This window comes from Podarcis vaucheri (assembly GCF_965113315.1).
Source record: "Podarcis vaucheri genome assembly, chromosome: 7".
In the NCBI taxonomy this organism is placed as follows: domain Eukaryota; kingdom Metazoa; phylum Chordata; class Lepidosauria; order Squamata; family Lacertidae; genus Podarcis; species Podarcis vaucheri.
Window position 1 is genome coordinate 49,789,410 of NC_138765.1, and position 19,814 is coordinate 49,809,223.

Genomic DNA, 19,814 nt, shown 5'->3' on the forward strand with positions numbered 1-19,814 from the left:
GCCGCCTCCGTAGCACTTGGGAGTGATCTACCTAATTCATACTTTCAAAACAATACACAAATGGAAAACAGTCCTTCAAAATTCAGACTTCTCCAAATTTTGTAGTGCAGTTCTCTAGCCAAGTAATATGTACAAAAATGTATATACTAGGGTAAAGTGTTCATAGACATGCATATATTTTTATATATAAGCACACGCACACGCACACACACTGCATTGTATTAAGGTAAATTGCATTTCAAAAATGTGTGAATTAGGCGAAAATGTATATGTCTGGGGAAATTTGTATTTAAAAGCTGGTGAATTTTCACATTTAAAAAAAAATCACAAGCTGATGTGACAATGTGGAGAACTGAAGACTGGAAAAATGAGAAACTGAGAGGAACACAACTGATGGCTTTGTCCATCCCCAGTCACAGCTCTGGACTTGCATTGTTCTGTTTTTCTCCCTCTATAAGCAGAAAGGCTTATTTTCCCCCTGGCCCCTTTAGATTCTTTCACAGTCCCTCTGTTGTGCATAATGACAGAAATGAACATTAATTCTGATTCACATAAACCTCCAGCGCCATCTGTTGGTGGGAGAATCTGATAGGAATGGTAGGTTTCTTTCTACATGACCAGCTTATCCCTGCACAAATTCTGCAGGGAGCACAGACAACACTAACTATTTACTGAGCATTCATTCTAGTTTGTTTAGAGGGAGGTCAGATGCTGTTTCATCAAGCCATTGTTAACCCACACCTCCCAGTGCATTTCCCCATCACTTTTCTGATCACAAAAAAGTCACATTTGGGGTGGGCCTCTTGTGAAAGAGCTCCAGATCAGCTGAATGCCTAAGACTCCACCAGCAGGCTTCCCTTCATTTAGAGTTTGACCACCAGCCTCTTTTCCCCACCTGCTGGGTCCAGTTGACCAGTCTGAAGGCTACTCACCTTGGTCAGGTAGTTTGCCTTTTTTTTTTTTAAGGCTCAGACTGGTTTTGCTTCCTATGAACCAGAATCTCATGGTTCCCTGAAACAGCAATTACAGGAGAGGGAGCCATTCTAGGCCAGAGCAAAGGCAGAGATTGCCTTTCCAAAGCTGTTTTTTGCACCATACAATTATTACAGGGATAACAGTGGATGAATCTATTTCTCTCATTTTCTGATGAGCATATGGGATGGGTGTTAGGAGAGGAGTAGTCCCCCTGGTGAGGAATACATCATGCTCTTTCTGGAGTAGTTTGTCCCAACGTTCATGGGGCATTAAACCTTTAACCCAGCAGATGGTGCTGTCGTCTGCTCTGCTCCTTTGGCTGTATCCTCAATCTGCATCACACTTTTTCGCTAACAGATGAAAGTGCTATTCTCACTTTTTCAGCCTCTCTGCTTATGCAATTTAAAAAGCATGTTTTCCAGGCTGCTTGTATAAAAGAGGCAGGATAGCTCCCACCAAACTGGAACTGCCAGTAGCTGCCTCTCCCATATAATGCCGGCTGCAGGATATTGAAGAAGGGTAGTATCCTTAATATCCTCAGGGCCCCCGTCAGCCAGGAAGACGCAGGACATTAAAACACAGGATTGTATTTGGCAGTATCCAGTCTTCTTTGATACACTGTCCCAAACCTGCCATCCTCAGACAATAACCCTTTTCACACAGGACCACAGAAGCTACCCTATTGCCCTCATATGTGTTGGTAAACACTACTCTGTTACCAGAAGTAGGATTCAGATCTGATTAGTTCTGTACATGGAATGGCAGAATGCCATCTAGGCCACCCTAGGCAGTCATGTGTCTTGAGCCTGTCCTGAATTGTGTACTATCGAGTGCCTGAAACAAACCCACCCATTTTGTTTCTGCAATCCCAGGCAGGCAGCCTATGTATTCCCTGGTGGGCAGTCATAGGTAGCCAGGAGGTCTACATTCAGATGGTAGTTCCCAAGTTTGCAACAAACTCTTATTCAACTTCTGTGTCCAAATTTGCTTCTGGAGGGGAGGCAGCAGCTAGCAAACAACTTAATTTCCTCTGGGAAAGGGGGTCTGGGCTGCTTGAGGTGGGGCCATAGCTCTGCGGAAGAGGACCAGCTTGGCACACGTTCAATCCCCACCACCCCCAGGTATGTCTTGGAAAGATTCCCTTCCTGGAACCCTAGAGAGCTGCTGCCGGTCTGTGCAGACAACACTGAGCTCAATGTACCATGAACGGTCTGACAGCTTCTTATTTCATGTTGAACTGAGCAGGGATGGTGGGTCAGCCATCGCCTGACATTCCTCTCAGGAGCCTGCACTGGGAAAACTGATAAAGAGAGACAAATGTGAGGGAGAAAATAGCAGCAAGGCCATAAAAATCAGCGGCTGAGATATTGGCCCACACAGGCTCCAAGAGGCCTGGCAGGAAGCCATTTCCGTCGCAGGCAGAGAATTCCATGCTGGCTGTAAAACAACATCGCTACTCAGCTGGTGCGACTCTCCCAGCCCACAGAAATATCTGGACTCTGGGAGAGGGGGTGCCTGCAACACTCTTCCTGAAGAGACAGGACACTTAGGGGGGCTGTTTGCTTTCTCCCCCACCTCAAGGTGAGAGCACTGGGACCACTGGTCCATCTGGCTCCGTATTGTCTACTATAGTGGTTGGCAGAAGTTCGCCAGGATTTCAGACCAAGGGACATTCACAGGCCTCTCTTGAGATGCTGCAGATTGAACTCAAGGCCTTCTGCATCGTGCAGAGCAGATGCTCCAACACTGAGCCCAGTCAGACTGGGTTAAAGGATACACATAGTGGAGCTACATTCTGGAGCCCAGCATAGGAAGAACATAGGAAGGTGGCTTTTACCAGTTCAGATAATTGGTCCATCTCACTCAGTATTGTCTGCACTGACTGGCAGCAGCTCTCCAGGGTTTTAGCCACAGGTTCTTCCAGCCCCCATAAGGAGATGGAACCTGGGACTTTCTGCATAGCCAAAGAATGTGTTCCACCACTGAGTAAAGATGCAGGATCTCTGGCCTTCGTGCCACTTTCCTCCCCCACCTTTACACGACCCCCAATTCTCTAACAGGTGGGGCTGGGGGCTTTGGCACCCGACGGAAAAGGAGCCACTGAACACATACCTGGTCTAGCCTACAGCAGCTGGGAAGCCCCTCCCCAGATGCAAACTCAAAAGGAGGGATAGGGATGGGGTTCAATTCACACTGTAATGTGTGCCAACCTAATTCACACTTCCTGAAGTGAAGCACAAACCAAAATACAGCTCTCCTGTGACATTTTCAGGTCTCCAACCAAAGAACGGGAAGGAAAATTCATATATTTGAGGAATTTACGCACAATAATGCATGTGCTGTATGAGCCAGCTTACAAAAATGCATTCTCTTAAGAAAAAATCGCTTACAAAGGATGCATGTATATTAGGCTGAATTGTGGACAAATTAAGAAAAATGTGCACTAAAATGCTTAAGAATTATTAAGGTGGCTTTTTTAAAAAAAATCCCAAAGGGATGCAGGAATGTGGCGAAACTTGGAAAAAGGAGAAAATAGGAGACATCAGAATTGACAGATTGGCCTATCCCTATCCAAGAGTCAGGCATGAGGCAGCCTCCTTCAGCGGCTTGCCATCCTTGCTTCAACTGCAGAAGACAACAAAAACCGTTCTATTGAGGTCTGGATCACATGCAATGGTATTCCAACACAGTTGGGATCCCAAAGGCATTATTTTATGTTGAGAAGCTCTGACTCAGTAGTCTCTTTACCCAGACCAAGAAGATCTCATACCACCACATCAGTTTGTGATTTTTTTTTTTAAGTCCACATGAAAATGCATTAACATTTTAGTGGAAATTTCTCCTGATACATGTTTGCAAGCACTTATGAAAGCTTGTAGCCAATGTTAATTCTACTCAGAGTAGACCCATTGAAATTAATGACTATCAACTAACTTTGTTGGAGGCAAATACATGCATTTTCCCATTAGTGCAAATTTCTCCTAATATAATGCATGTATGCCGTTTATCCTAATATGCGAATTTCTGCTGGGCAGTTTTCTCTAATACAATGCGTTTTTAACATTATTTTCATGAATATATGCATTTATAGACATACTTCACAGCAGTGTATGTATTTCTTGGCTAGAGAACTGCAAAATTCAGACAGGTGTGAAGTTTGAAGGACAGTTACTATTCAGTGTGGTATTAAACAGATTTGCCTTTACATGTTAAATGAATCAAATTCCCTCCCTGTCCTTCCTGCCCTTTCCTCCTGGGTTTAGCTGTGCCCACCAATCGCATGGTGCCCCCAGCAGATACCCCCCTGAGGGAATGTGATCCTCCACGGGGTGAGGAGTTCCCCCACACCTGCGTGCAGTGTTTAAAAGGGATCAGCTACCTTGTCAGTTGAGGAGCAAGATGATTGTGAGTAGTACTTTTATTTTATATACTGCTTTTCTGATACAATCAAAAGCGGTGAAATGATGCCGTCGGAAGCACTGGGGTCCCCTGCAAACAGGAAGTAGACACCATCATGGGTTGGAAGAGCAAGGGCTATGAGGAAATGCTGTTAGAAGCCTGGGAAGCCATCTTGTTGCCCTGACAGAAGCTTTGTGGCCCTAGAAGCTGCATGACAAATGAAGCTTTCCTTTTATTTTCTCTACGGTGCAGAAGACTCCCATTATTAGCACTAGTGAGGAAAGCAGTGGGGAGGGGGCTGGTTAGAGTGAGGTAAGGGAGACATTTGAGGTGTAGAGGCCTTTGGTAGGCTGCGCAGGCGGGTGCCGCAGATAAAAGTCTGAGTTTGTGTAACTTTGGGAAGCGAGGTGCGTGGCCGGGTCACACTGCAGCTGCGTAAACCATTCAAGGACAGGCACCCCTTCCAGCTATTGCTCTGGGGCTGGAGTGAGGCCGGGCAGAGCCAAACCCCCATGAGAGCAAGGGGGCGTGTCATTAGGGTGGCCCTTCCTTCAAACGGGTGTGGCAGCCGCTCCTATTTCTTCACTTTGGCATCATAAGTGCCGGCGTGCTTGTAGGCCGACACGTAGCCGCTGTTGTCCACAATGTTCTCCCGTCCGCTCTTGCCTTTGCCTTTCCCGCTCTCGTCGAAACGTTCCTTGTGGGAGCCTGTGTACTTGGACGTGTCGGTGAGCCTCTCCACCGCGCCCACAGCCTTGGCTTTCTGCCAATCACAAAAACAAGGGAGGGGGTCAGAACCATTCTTTGTTCAGCAACAACTACCATCACCCCTACTTCGGAACATGGCCTCCACATCACCTCCACCTCCTTTACTATCTACTATGCAATAATATGAGGAGCTGCTTTGTACCAAGCCCAACCACTGGCACATAGAGTAAAGGTAAAGGGACTCCTGACCATTAGGTCCAGTCGTGACCGACTCTGGGGTTAAGGTGCTCATCTCGCTTTATTGGCTGAGGGAGCCAGCGTACAGCTTCCGGGTCATGTGGCCAGCATGACTAAGCTGCTTCTGGCGAACCTGAGCACGGAAACGCCATTTACCTTCCCACCAAAGCGGTACCTATTTATCTACTTGCACTTTGACGTGCTTTCGAACTGCTAGGTTGGCAGGAGCAGGGACCGAGCAACGGGAGCTCACCCCGTCGCGGGGATTCAAACCGCCAACCTTCTGACCGGCTAGTCCTAGGCTCTGTGGTTTAACCCACAGCACCACCCGCGTCCCTGGCACATAGAGTACCACTGGCTTTACCAACAGCTCTCCAGCATTGCAGGTAGCGGTCTTCCCCAGTCTTGCAATTTGGAGGCTCCTTCAAGTGGCACATAAGAGCCCTCCAGGATCAGACCAAAGGCCTATCCAGCTCAGAGCCCTCTACTCACAATGGCCAACGTTATTTCTGTAGGAAGCCCACAAGCAGGACATGAGCCCAGTAGTGCTCTACTGGAGACTGGCCTTCAGAGGCACACTGGCTCTGATACCTGAGGGAACATAGCCATCGTGATCGATAAGTCTTATTCTCAATGATTTTGTCAATCCTCCATGAGGGCTGCAGGTATTAAACCTGGGGCCTCCCATAGGAAAAAAGGAGGTGTATTGGATGTGGGGTGCTTATGGAATTCAATTTCTATGAGTTCCAAAGCAGACTGACTTGATCCATACCTGCTGTACTATCATAAAGACTAGATCATAGTTATCCACCCAATTTTACACTTCACTGAATTTTGTGATAAAGTTCCCGGCTCAGAAAACAAAACAAAATGCATTAAAATGCATATTAAAATGTGTACAATACTTTTCTTCTAGAAAAAAGGTGCTGGTACTGCATTCCCTTGAGTACCCCTCAGAAAAAAGCACTGGATTGTACATAAATACATACAGTGAGATAAAAGATGTATATAAATGTACAATTTATGATAAATTGTGTATTGAAATATTATTTATAAACAAAATTCCATACTGCTTTCTTTTTTGTTAGTTAATGGGATAGAAGTGGTTCATAAACGATCACTTGTGGAACTAGAAAAGGACTGATCTGTCCAGAAGTACTGAGAGTGAGTTAAGCCCTACCATACAAGAAAGCTGCAATTCACTACCAGAATACAGACATTTCCTGGTACAATTCACAGAATCTCCAGGAAAGGCTTGGGAAACCCTGGAGAGCTGCTCCTAGTCAGTGGAGTTCAGGTGGGGAACCTGTGGTCTCCAGATATTACTTGTTTACAACACACACCATCCCAGGCCATGCTGGCTGGCGCTGATGGGAGTTGGAGTTCAGCAACACCTGGAAGGCCACCGGCTCCCCATCCCTGTCCTAGGCCCAACCTGGCCTGCTTCTGGATTCCCACCAGGAGTCTGTTCTGCTTCTTCCTCCAGCACTGGCAGCAGTTACTCACAGTGACGCCCACGTTAGTCGGTTCTTTGCCTGCCACCAGCTGGCAGATGGATTCATACGCTTCCTCTTTGCTTTTGTCCTTAAACCTCTTTGGGGCCAGCTCCTCCAAGGCCTTCTTGAACTCCTCATAGTTTATGACTCTAGCCGTCTTCCCTCTGGAACAGAAAAGGCACAAGGGACTCAGGAGCCAAATCGCAACCACCTTTGCCCCTCTGACTCATACACCGGGAGTGGGGAACCTTCTTCAGTCTGAGGGCCACATTTCCTTCTAGGCAACTTCTAAAGGGCCATAGGTCAGTGATAAGTGGGGCCAGACGCAAAAGAGGGTGAGGAATGAATACAAATTCTACCTTCGTACAGTAGGCTTGTTTCAATACACATTCACACCCCTTAACCACCTCCTTCCAGGCAACCCCGAACCATTATCAGAGTTCAAGAACACATTCCTGCCAAGCAAAAGCATGCAAGGAGGGTGTCCTGGCTCCCAGTTGTAGAAGGACAAGAACTTGCAAGTTCCTCCTATTGTTTAGCTGGGATTTGGTTCTGGGCAATTTCTACCACTCAATCTATTCCTGCTCTCTGAAGCAACAGAGCACAAGTCCGCTTCATCTTTTACATGACCTCCCTTCAGATATTTGAAGACTGCTATCATGTCTCCTCTTAATCTCCTCTTATCTGGGCTAAACATACCCAGCTCTATCCTGGGTGTCAACTTCTGGACAAGCTCTAGCTTGTCAACGTCCTTCTTAAGTTGTGCCATACAGAAGTGGACATGGTACTCCAGATGTGCTGTGACCACTGCAGACTAGAGTCCACTTCATCCGATGTAGTCAGGCCAGGCCAGACTGTAGTCCACAAAAGCTTATGCCATAATGAAACTGTTAGTCTTTAAGGTGCCACAAGAATCTTTGTTGCTTTTAAAGAAAGAGACTGTGTACACATTACCAGCTTAAAACACAGCTAGGTCGTTCTCAATTCAGACTGAAGTTGGTTTGGCGTGTGTACACAACTTAAACATGGCTACATCTCTGAAAATCTTGCTATATACCAGCTAACTAGCTAGAATAACTGAAACATTTGTTTAAAAGTCCTAGAGACTGGGTAGCTGGTGGCAACACCTATCGGTGCTGAATGCTAACAGCTTCTGCAGCAAACTGGTAGAAATTGTCAAAAAGACCTCAACCCCCCAGAGAGGAAAGGTATGTTTGGAAGGACCACAACAAAGGCGCTTCCAAACCAGGCCCACTATCCTACAAGTACCTATCTTCACTCTGATTTTTTACATGCAGGGAAATATTGGGTGTGTGAGAGAGCACTCAGATATGCAATTCCTCATTTGTGGCTTGAGGTGACGCCATCCAGAAAATAGCTTTACTTATTGATTCTGTTGCCTGCATAAACCAGAGGCAGGGGAACTTTTTCAAGCTGGAAGTCTACATTCCCTCCTAGGCAGCTTTTTGGGGGCCACATGCCAGTGGTGGCCAGAAGCAGAAGCAAAAGAGGGTGGAGCAACAGAGATTGATTTTACTTTTTGTACAACAGGCTTGTTTCTACACAGACTCACACACACAGTTCCCTGCCTCCACCCCCCATCCAGACAAGCGCGAGTCGTCATCTAAGTTGCAGGACACATTCTAGACAAGCAAAAGCAGTCCAGGAGGGTGCAAAGCAAGGCTGGAGAGGGGTGTGGCCTGAGGAGCCAGAGAGACTTGGAGGCCACATTCAGCTTCCCCATCCCTGGTATAAGCTGAGTTATGACCAGACTCAAGTTCAGAAGAGGTGACACACATGCCAAGAGCTTTCCCCAAACCACTAACTGCAACCAGTCCACACACCTCTGAGATATGGGGCTTCTGGTGGTTAAGTCACACGTTAAGCTGAATGCACAGCAGGCATCTATGTCTCAGTTTCCATCAGAAGCTGGGCATGTCCTGGGGTCACAAGTCTACATATTACACTTGTGTGCCACTATGACTGTTGTTTTTTGTGTTTGTTTTTTTTTGTTAAATTAATTTATAGCTGCAGAGGGCCTTACTTGCTGTTGAGATCACTGCAAGCCCAGAAGTTAGGTCTATCACTTCTCTCCCCAACTGTGATCCCACCAATAATTTTTTTTAAAAAATCCCCTTCCCGGCATTGCTACAAAGAGGGAAAAGATATACCTGGTGGGCTGGCCCAGCTCATCTCTCTCTTTCTCTCTCCCCCCCCCACATTAAACTGTAACTGTCGCTGCTGCAGCCAAAGTGCTTTCCATTACAAGAGAGTTACACTAGCAGCAGTCAATAGCTGTTTGTTTTTTTTATTTTTGCCAGGACCAAAGGCTTAATTTCTCAAACAGCAGCTGACATGGAGCAGTTCAACAGTACAAACAAAAGTGTTCCTGCCAATATTGCTGAATCAAACCGGGACAGCACCATTGAGCAATGCATGCTCAGTCTCCCCAGAAGCACAGATGTGAAACACAACAATGCCAAACTGAAGCTGGCATTGAGCCAAAGAAGCTGTGTGTGTGTATCTTTTTAAGCTGGTGCTTGGCATTGACACAGAAAGCTAAGCCTCTTTTTTGTGGGTTGGACTGTTTTCTGCTAGGTTTGTAGTCTGGCTACAGATATGGTTTTTGAACATGTGCAGAGTTTCTGTCCCTTGTCGCCAGTAATGCAAGTCATCTGGAAAATTATGTACTGGAGTAAAGAAAAAAAATTCACTGCCCTTAATCAGTTGAGATCTGGTTTATCTATTTTACTTATATTTAGTAAACAGATAAACATGTGCTGTGTTATTTTTACAAATGTGTTATAAAAATATCTCAAACATTTTTTCCAGAAGTCAAAAAATAGATTAGGAAGGTATTTGGTTAAAGTTGTAAATCTAAGCATGTTACCCCTAGGGAATAAGCACCATTGAGCACAATGAGATTTCCTTCCTAGTCAACATGCATAAAATTGTGCTGTAAGTATTTGACTTGAGGGGAGCGGGGTTCAACAGGGCATAAGAAGTTGGCTTATAACAAGTTAGACTATTGGTACACCTAGCTCAGTGTTGTCTATGAATTTTCCAGGGTGGGGATGGTAATGCTATGGGATCTCTACGACTTGGCAAAGCTTATATAGACACAGACACACACACACAAAACAAAATATCTATGCACATTCTGTATAGTATGCATAGGATGTATATTTCTTTCTGGAGGTGGTTGAAATGACCACAATGGTTGTAACAGCAAATAAAATTGAAATTGACATAGCTTAGGGCCTCAGCATGTCTTAATGAGGCCTTGCTTGGTAGGCATTTTTTGTGCCCTTTATTAAAACAGAAAATATGAATGGAAGTCTGAGGAAGGGCTGTAGCTCTGTGGAAGAGCATCAGCTTTGAATGCAGAAGGTCGCAGGTTCAATCCCCAACATCTGAGGCAGGTATGGGAGGGAAACCTGCCTGTTAGGGTGCCAAGGATCTGATTTAGTATAATGTTCCTATGAATTAGTTCATTGGGCTCTTGCTTCCAGGGTCAGGGCTTCAGCGCTGTGGCAAAGACTTGCTCACGGGTTTCCGTCCCATCCGAGTCTCCTCGTTTTTGTAAATTAAGAACTAACACGAAGCAGAAGCAGAAGGAAGTGAGATGGAAGCAGGCACTTACTTCACCTTGCTGAAAACAATGTCCACATCTGTGCTGGTGACCCCTTTGCCATCAGTTACTTTGCAATCCTTACACAGTTTGGCCCAGTTCTTGCCATTCATTTCTTGCCCTGTTGCTTTGGTGTCACCGTAGATGGCAAACTTTCGGAAGCTCTCCTCCAATGAAGCCATGTCTGTGCTCTCAGCCATGATGTTCTGTAAAACACACAGGGGGCTGCTCAGGTCCAAGAAACAGGCATTACGTGTGCCATCATGTACACATTTCCTAAAGCTCCTCTAGACATTTCCCCCTACCTAGAGATGGTGCAATCTGTCAGTTTCATTTTCCCCTCATTTATCATTTTTTTCCAAACTGGAATTCAGTTCTCCACATTTTCACAGCAAAGTTTGCAATTTTTGTTAAAAGTGGGGGCGGGGGGGGGGAGAGTCCTTAAGACAATTGCATCTTAGGGCAACTTTCTCCTTATACACATTTTTGCAAAGCAAATTCCCCATATATAATGCATTTTTATATCTTGCTTTCAGTAATGTATGTGTATATATGAACACTTTACTCTAGTATATGTATCATAGTACACAGTAACTGACTAGAGAGGTGTATGGGGTGCTAGGGGTGGGGCAGTGCCTCTGGTGGGGGATATATTGCACTCCTTTTGGAGTCGTTTGTTCACTTTTGGTCCCCTGTCTGCACTCAGCTCTAACCTGTGGCTCCTAAATTCTGTTAGCATGTAACAGCGGCCACACCCCAGGAAACGACTTTGACTGGCTGGCTAAACTAAGTGAGGGTAGCTGTCAAATGTTGTTGTGGTTGCTTGAGAGTAACCAGGCAGGACTCCGACCTGTCTTTTACAGGCTTTATTCTTGGTCAGTGGCGTAGCGTGGGTTGTCAGCACCCGGGGCAAGTCAAGTAATTTGCGCCCCCTAACCCGTGGATTTGCGCCCCCTAACCCATGGATTTGCGCCCCCTAACCCTAACCCCCAGATGTTGCGCCCGGTGCGGCCGGCACCCCCTGCACCCCCCATGCTACGCCACTGTTCTTGGTGCAAACTATTTACAGTGAAGAGTGTTGTAAGTTCATATCTGGCTCAATCGCTAGCAGAATCTGGGAGTGGTCTGTTTTTGTACCTCCCCCAGCATAAAGGTCGCGTCACCCCCAGCCTTTTCCGCCTCTCCCTGCGCCGAAGACTACTGCGCAGAATGGGCGCTGGCAAGGGCGCGCTTCCCGCCTCTCCGGCTTGCTCAGGCTCAGTGTTAAGGCTCTCCCTAGCATCCTCTGGCCCCTGCACTTCTTCTCTACTGGAGATGGGGCTTCCCCCCTCGCCAGAAGAGGAACTGCTTCGCAAGATTTTCGGAGGCTCCCTGTAACACAGCTGCCCTTCCATCTCTCGCCTCTGAGCTGATGGCAGTTCCCTGACAGTAGCCAACGTATCTCAATCCCTTGGTGGAGACAGACTGCGTGGATGAAACCAATACTGGGTCAAACAGTTAAGAAGCCAGTTTCTGCACATGCTGTAGAAGGAAGAGAGGGGCAGATGGGGCTTGTCAACCTAGGAAGACAACCTTTCTAGGAGAAGGAAACTCCTGGTCCTAAACCTCCACTTCCTTGTGGGATATCTTTGGGAGAAGAAAAGGCTAAGGAGTAAACGCTACACAAACCCAGAGTGGAGTCTCTAATACGGTTGGATGGCACCATGTACACCTCCTTCTAGAAACTGCTGCAGCCAAGCTGGTGCCAAACATATTGCTCTGCTTTCCTTTGGACCATATCAGTGAGGCTGAGAGGGGGGGGGTCTTGTCATCTGGCCAGCCCAGGACCTCCATATACACTGCTCAGGCTTGTGCCCCAAGGAGGTCATTTCAGTGCTGCTAACTCAGCGGTTTGCCTTCATCCCTGGAGGCATGATCCATTGTCTCTCGAGACAGACAGATGCCAACCACTTGGCTAGAGAACTGCATTGTAAAATCTGGATAACTGCAAATTTCCAAAGGATTGGCTGCGTTTCAGTTCACAAATTGTTTTAGAAAGTGTGAATTAGAAAAATCCACATTTAAATGCAAAGTAAATTGGATTTCTCCCTGAGCTCCATTGTTGGTCTTAGTGCACTGTCTGAACAGATTTCTTGGTTCCTGAGATAAATCAGGGTATCATAGATAGAGCACTCTTCTCAAACCTTCTGTAGAAGCTACTGGCTTTTTCAGATTTATCATAAACTTTGCGAACACCATTGTTGTCATAATAAAAAAAAACCAGCACATGGACAAGAGGAAAGTGCAGTATGTTAAGGAAAATCGCTTTGCAAAAGTTGTGTGTTGTAGGCAAAAAGGTGTCTATTAGGAGAGATGTTCACAAAAACGCTGATGGATTTGCATGAGATTTCCCCCCAAGTTTTAAAATTTATTTTTGCAATCATCTATGCAAATGTGGAGAACTAAACTTAAGATTAGAAAAATGAGGAAACAAGAGAAACCAAAATGGACAAATTTGCCCATGCCTAGCAAGAGCAGACGTACCTTCCCAGCAAATGCCCTGGCTTGCCCTGTGTCAATGCCAGCACTAACTGGAATTTCCCCGCACAATTATGAACTCAATCCACTGCTGCTTTGGGGAAACGCTGTCCATTTCTCACGGACACTTACCCTCAGCTATCCCCTTGCTCGGGCTCCCTGCCAAGATCCACCCATGCCCGGGGCAGGCTATTAGGGCACTAGCCAGCCTGGGGGGCCTGCCAGGTCCAGGATCTTAGTTACGGCCTGACATTAAACAAAAACAGGCATGTGGGCTTGGCTGCTGGGGCGGCCACAGTTTGTGTTGCCTGGCGATGGTTGCTAAGGGCGGGTTGTGCTACTTGGACGTGGTTGCTCTGGCGAGGATAGTGTGGATTAGCATATGTACTTAACTCCACACTAACGGACATAGACATGCGTGTGAACTTTTTTCCCTTTCTCTCTCTCTCCTTAAAATTTCTCCTCTGCTGGATGAAGGTATCTCCTGGAAAGGAGCAGCGGAGCTGCAGGCCCTACCCAACAGAAGTCACAGCCACACTTGGATGTACATGAATCTGCATGCACAGAAATATAGTGGTACCTCAGGTTAAGTACTTAATTCGTTCTGGAGGTCCATACTTAACCTGAAACTGTTCTTAACCTAAAGCACCACTTTAGCTAATGGGGCCTCCTGCTGCTGCCGTGCCGCCGGAGCACGATTTCTGTTCTTATCCTGAAGCAAAGTTCTTAACCTGAAGCACTTTTTCTGGGTTAGCGGCGTGTGTAACCTGAAGCGTATGTAACCTGAGGTACACTGTACACAGCAGCAGGTGTACTGGGTGCACAACTGCAAAAAAAAAAAAATGGGCACAAATTATGCAGGTTTGGCCATTTGGAAAACTGCAATAACATGTAGGCATATTAAACTATGGCTTTTTAAACTATGGCTTTTTTAAACAGATGAAGGGCAGTATAGAAATTTAATAAATAATAAATTAAAGATTGATGATAATGTACAGCTGTGTACTTATCCAATTGCAGAATCCTTGACTTTGCAAATGTGGAGAACTAAACTCAGTTAGTGTACCTTGGTCAGTGTGCTTTACCCCTGAGGCACACATGCGGTAACCCATGTGAATAGCCACTCATAATTTAACTTTTTAAAATTATTTGCTGCAGCTCTCACCCAAGAAGCTTGAAGCTCAAACCTACAGTGGTGCCCCGCAAGACGAATACCTCGCAAAACGAAAAACTCGCTAGACGAAGGGGTTTTCCGGTTTTGCGTTGCTTCGCTAGACGAATTTCCCTATGGGCTTGCTTCGCAAGACGAAAACGTCTTGCGCTCTTTTTTTAAGCCGCTTGAAGAGGCGCAGTTGCGACGGACCATGCTTCGCAAGACGAAAAACACCGCAAGACGAAAAGACTCGCAGAACGAATTCTTTTCGTCTTGTGAGGCACCACCATATGTGTTTCCCCCAAATGTGCATCATTTTATACTTTACTTACATTGAACCTTACACTCCTCAAAAAGATGGTTTAAAGGCTCCCTCTCCAGCAGAAGCTTTATGCATGTCTTACATTTTAATGTTGTAAATTTATTTAATCTTGTAAACGGCTACATTGTATGATTGAAAGTTTTCCTTTTATTCTCTGTTGTCCTTTTGAAGGCTTTGGCTATATACAATAAAACTGACTGACAGACTTGCGGCATGTTCCATAATAGATGCCCCTTTGACTGAGATTTAGGTTGACTGCAACCTGTGGGCCCCACAATTTGTCTCCCTGGCATGCAGAGGTAGAGATGCTTGCACAGGTGAGCAAAGCAAACTGCAAGTTTTCTCACTTTTCACACAAAAATTGATATGCATGCACCTAAGATTGGCTGAGACTCCCTTACTCACATAGGAGCCCTGATTGGTTGTGAGTCACAGTTGCAGCCAATCAGGGATCTTCTGCTAGACAGGGAGTCACAGCCTATCAGGACTCCCTGGTACACGTCCCTGTGTGTTTAGGGATAAATGCTCTATCTGCAGTTTGCTCTCAGAGGGCATCTGTCTATCCCCACAGTCAGAGACATAGTACACAAAGAGCTGCACTTTAGGGACACTCACTTGCCCTTCACACTTTACATGTTTACTGTGGGTAACGTCAGTTGTAGCCACAGCAAACATGATTGACACATAAATCGTGAAGCACCCAGGTAGAGGGCAGCAGCTCTTAATCCTTGTATTTATTTAATGTATTTATTTAAAACCAACCCTGCCTTTCTACAGTTGCTCAAGGTATGTATGGACTCTTTCACCATTTGGCCAACGCCTAACTAAGTCAGTCATTATGCTTGGCTTGCTAGTTGCGTCTTCTTCAGAGATCTTAGCTACACAAATACACACATACACAACTTACGTGGGCAACACAGAACAACAATCTGGTTCAATTCAGACAAGATATCACATCCATAGTTTGTGCTGACTGTAGTTTAGAACCTAAACCACCATTTCTACTTCCAAAGCTACAACAATTAAACTATGGTTTAGAGCTGCTTGTCTGCTTTCATTTCAAGCATTCAATCCTGCCCAGAAGGTCCAGCAGACTCTCAAGGCATGGCAAAGGATCAGGGATGATGGGAGTTGGTGTCTAATAATATCTGGAAAGCAAGAGCTTCACAGGAAGTACCTGGTACTACTCGAAGTGAAACCCTAAAGAAACTGCAACCTTTGGGGAAAAGGAAATATCTGTCATAGCAAAGCCCACCACTGATTCTTCTTCTGCATGGCTGCAAACTTAAGTGGCACCAACAGTCGGCATGATAGGGTCAGTTCAAGTTAAAGAAAGGACCCCACAGGGGCTGCAAAAGTCAAAGGTATATCAGAGCTCAACCAGTGAACATCTAACTCCTCAGCTGGGAGGCTCAAGAATTTTATCCCGTCTGCATTTTTAAGGAAATTGGCCTGGCCTGCACTTCTTAGACAGAGGGTTCCTCCAAACTGGTGTTTTTCCCAGGGTGTATTTGCAACATGTCATTGATGCAGAAATAGTGCTGGCTTTATACTGGAATATCCAAACATTGTTCCTCTTATTTAGTTGCTCTGTGAATATTCCCCAATGTTACTACATAGTGCATTGAAGGGCCTCTCCGTTGGGCCCTTGGAACTCTTGCCTGGCGCACCCCCCCCTCAACCACACCTCTGTCTCCAGGTCACACTCCTGACTAGCCCTACTTCACACCCTCCTTAACTTTCCGCCTGCCTGGAATGTGTACTTGACTGCCTCTTGCATGCCTGGATGGAAGTTAGAGGTGGCTGAGTAAGTGTGTTTAAAATTAGCCTAATGTACAAAGGTAAAGGGACGCGGATGGCACTGTGGGTTAAACCACAGAGCCTAGGGCTTGCCGATCAGAAGGTCGGCGGTTCAAATCCCTGTGACAGGGTGAGCTCCTGCTGCTTGGTCCCAGCTCCTGCCAACCTAGCAGTTCAAAAGCACACCAGTGCAAGTAGATAAATAGGTACCGCTCTGGCGGGAAGGTAAACGGTGTTTCCATGTGCTGCTCTGGTTCACCAGAAGCGGCTTAGTCATGCTGCCACATGACCCGGAAGCTGTACGCCAGCTCCCTCAGCCAATAAAGTGAGATGAGCGTCGCAACCCCAGAGTCATCCGCAACTAGACCTCACGGTCAGGGGTCCCTTTACCTTTACAAAGGTAAAATGCACATTCATTGCTCCATCCACATTTGCTTCTGGCCCCTCCCACCACTGGAATGGAACCTTCAGAAGGTTGCCCAGGTGAACATGTGGTCCTTGGTCTGAAAAAGATTCCCCATGCACCCTTTAACCCCTGCTGTGGTCGCAGCTGGAATCAGACCCCCGGCAACTGCTATTTGCAATAGGAAGAAAGCTCCCACTGACTGAAACAGGAGTTTTCCTCTCATTCCAAACAACAGGGGATGCAGGCAGAGGGTTAAAACCCGCTTCCCTCCACCCCGTGGTTCCAATTTGGCTCCCTATCCTTGTCCATTAGTGGGGATTGGGGAGAAATTTGATTTAGACTGTATTTAAAGCATACTTACCAAATCGCTTCAAAGCACTACGTGAACACAGCTATCCTTCAAAATTCACACTTCTACAAATTTCACAATGCAATTCTCCACCTATGTAATGTGTACAAAATGCATATACTGTAGTAAGCATGCATATAAATGCAAAGATCAGTGGAAATAACAATCATAAAGGCATGTTAGGCAAAATTACGAACAAAAATGAGCATATTAGAATAAATTTGCACTAAAATGCTGATAAGCTGTTGCGGAAATGTGGAAAACTTGACTGTAAAAACGAGAAACCAAGAAAAACAGAAACTGACAAATTCACCCATCTCTCGGGGGTCTTCCCAAAGGGCACAGAAGATGGAGCAGCCTTGTGCACTGTTGCTTCAGAGTGCAGAGCACAAACTAATGGGTGGAAACTGCAGGAAAGCATATTCCCGATAAACCTGCGAGAAAGAGCTGTCCAGCAATGGAACAGGCTGCCTTGGGAGGTGATAGGCTCTCCTTTGCTGGGATCCATCCATCTCAGTGCTGTCTACACTGACTGGCAGTGGCTGTCTTTGGCTTCAGACCAGTCACTCCCTGTCCTACCTGGAGATACCAGGGAATGACCCAAAGACCTTCTGCATGCAAGATTCTATCACTGAACTACAGCCAGCTTGCCTGGTGCAGTTTTCTATTCTGCCAGTTCAGCTGAACTGCTAGAAGCAGAAGCCTGAGAAATGATATCACCAAGCCAGAACAATGCCAGCGGCACTCAAAGGCCGCTTTTCTGCAAGCACGTAAATCCAGACATACGCAAGAACAGAGGGCTAAAGGCACGGTTGTGCATGATGCCAAAAGCACCTCTGTAAAACATCTCTCAGGCTTTTTGCGTGCATATGTGCATTCTCAACATCCGAAACAAAAATCAGAAGAGTCGCTTTTAGAAGCTGTATACCAAGTCAGACAATTTGTCCATCCCACCCACTATTGTTTACTACTTTGACTGGCAGTGGCTCTGCAGGATCTCAAGAGCTGTTTTTAAGTAAATTAATTTCATAATTTGAATGTTTTATTTTTTTTGGTAAACCACCTAGAGGTTTTTGTACAATCAAGCGTTACAGAAATGTTTTTAAATAAATAAATAAAATCCATGCAATCTGAACCTTTAACTGGAGACACCAGGGACTGATCCTGGGAAGCTGCTGGATGCATCCATTTGTGATTATCTCTAACGTTTAAACTGCACAGACGTTACAGTCCAAGATGGACAACTTGCCATTTTGTGCCTATTGGTCTGTGCTGGGATTCTCCCAGAGGTTACTGAACTAGATGAGGATCCAGTTTTAATCATGCTTAAAGAAGACCCATTGATTTTGATGTGTCTGCTCTACGCACAACTAAGTCTGGATCCAACTCTGCATTTCCAAGCAAGAATGCACACACAAGATTCCTTACCACAGGTTAGTTATGTTTCAACAGTTAAGAGGTCCCGGGTTGCAAATTTTAAAATTCATCAGCAGATGATGGGCGGAGATTCTAGAAAAGAACAGAGCAAAATGTAGACAAAGCAATGTCAACTCATCCATGTTCTATGCAAAAAGAGATGGGAGGGGGAATCAATTTAAAGCATGAGGTGGGGGGGGGATCAAAAAGAAAAAAAGGCTGCAGTTCAAACACACTTTTCCAGGAATACACTGAACTCAGTGCAGCTTATTTCTGACATGCAAAATTATGTTATGCAAATAAACAAATTCCACTGGGGGGAAATAAACAGAGAGCGCTATCTTCTGCTTTCTATTCCACAATGCTATTAACAACATGCATACCCTGGAACAAATAAAGAGCACCTAAAAGAAGCTTTATAGAGAGTCATGGGTGGATCTGCCGACTCAGGGTATGTGGTGCAGATCTAGTGAGTCAAATATTCATCAAAGCACAGCTGATGCCAAGCTAATTCCTCCATTTCCAGGTTTGCAGACACAACACAAGGATTCCTAACAGAGATTGCTCCAGTTGACAAGCTGCCCATTATCACAATCTGGTTAGTTAAACAAGCAGGGGAAGGAGGGTGTACCCGGTATTTATATTATACATGCATAGGGAACTAGGGAAGAGAAGGAATTATTCCGAATTAGTTAGTCTGGAGCCAAGTGACATCATCGCCTCGGGTGCAATGAAGAAAAACAGAGGGAGACCCCTCCACAAACACCCGCCTGGAAGCGGCACCCCCTGATGACCCTGCGACCGCAAACATCAAGCAACAGCCTCGCGGCTGTTGTTTACGTGGAAGTAAATAAATCCCATTGAAGTTACTGGGACTCCCTCCCGAGTATGCATGTAGAGAATCGGGATTGCAACCTTAGCATAGTGATGGGAATAAACGAAGAGATCGTCGGAGGTACATTGACTGAGAGGAAGGGAAGGAGCGGAATGCAAAGGTTTGGTCAGCATGGCTAGTGGGTGGATGCAGGAGGGACGGAGAGATGGGGGTTCCCCAAGCCTCCGGCTGCAAGAAGCCTGCATTGTCCACGGGGATGGGGATACCCCGGTTCCTCCTTACCCCACTCCGGATCCCCCTCGCCTGGCTACGCCTTACCCCCCGCGCGCGCTCCTTACCCGGCTTGCCTTCCACAACGCTGCGCCTTGCAAAAAAAGGGGGAGAAAACCACCCCTCTGGCTCTTGGAGACGCGCCGCTGCCGGCGGGGCGAGGCTCGGCTGTTGATTCCCGTCTCCATAGAGACCCCAGTGACACAGCGCGGGGAGGGAATAGGAAGCGGCGGGGGGGGGGCGTGCAAAAGCGAGGAAGAGCCAAGACACCTCCCTCCGGGGAAGAGGGAGGCGCAGGCG

General features: G+C 46.2%; 1 protein-coding gene across 1 annotated transcript; it reads right to left on the reverse strand.

Moving 5' to 3' along the window:
* Positions 1 to 4,378: 4,378 nt before the first annotated feature.
* TPPP3 (tubulin polymerization promoting protein family member 3) lies at positions 4,379 to 18,481 on the reverse strand. The gene is made up of 5 exons (XM_082229408.1): positions 18,422 to 18,481; positions 17,006 to 17,086; positions 10,459 to 10,652; positions 6,826 to 6,979; positions 4,379 to 5,137 (listed from the first exon to the last, which is right to left on the reverse strand). Exons 3-5 carry the CDS (start codon positions 10,644 to 10,646, stop codon positions 4,949 to 4,951), a joined length of 531 nt encoding a protein of 176 aa, XP_082085534.1. The 5' UTR covers positions 10,647 to 10,652; positions 17,006 to 17,086; positions 18,422 to 18,481; the 3' UTR covers positions 4,379 to 4,948.
* Positions 18,482 to 19,814: the final 1,333 nt, after the last annotated feature.

Excerpts from the sequence above, each read along its gene's own strand:
- TPPP3 (XM_082229408.1), bottom strand. The coding sequence starts at position 10,646 with ATGGCTGAGAGCACAGACATGGCTTCATTGGAGGAGAGCTTCCGAAAG. Across the intron at positions 6,980-10,458 it reads ATTGTTTTCAGCAAGGTGAA|AGGGAAGACGGCTAGAGTCA; the intron begins GTAAGTGCCTGC and ends TTTCTGTTCCAG. Across the intron at positions 5,138-6,825 it reads CGACTAACGTGGGCGTCACT|AAAGCCAAGGCTGTGGGCGC; the intron begins GTGAGTAACTGC and ends TGTGATTGGCAG.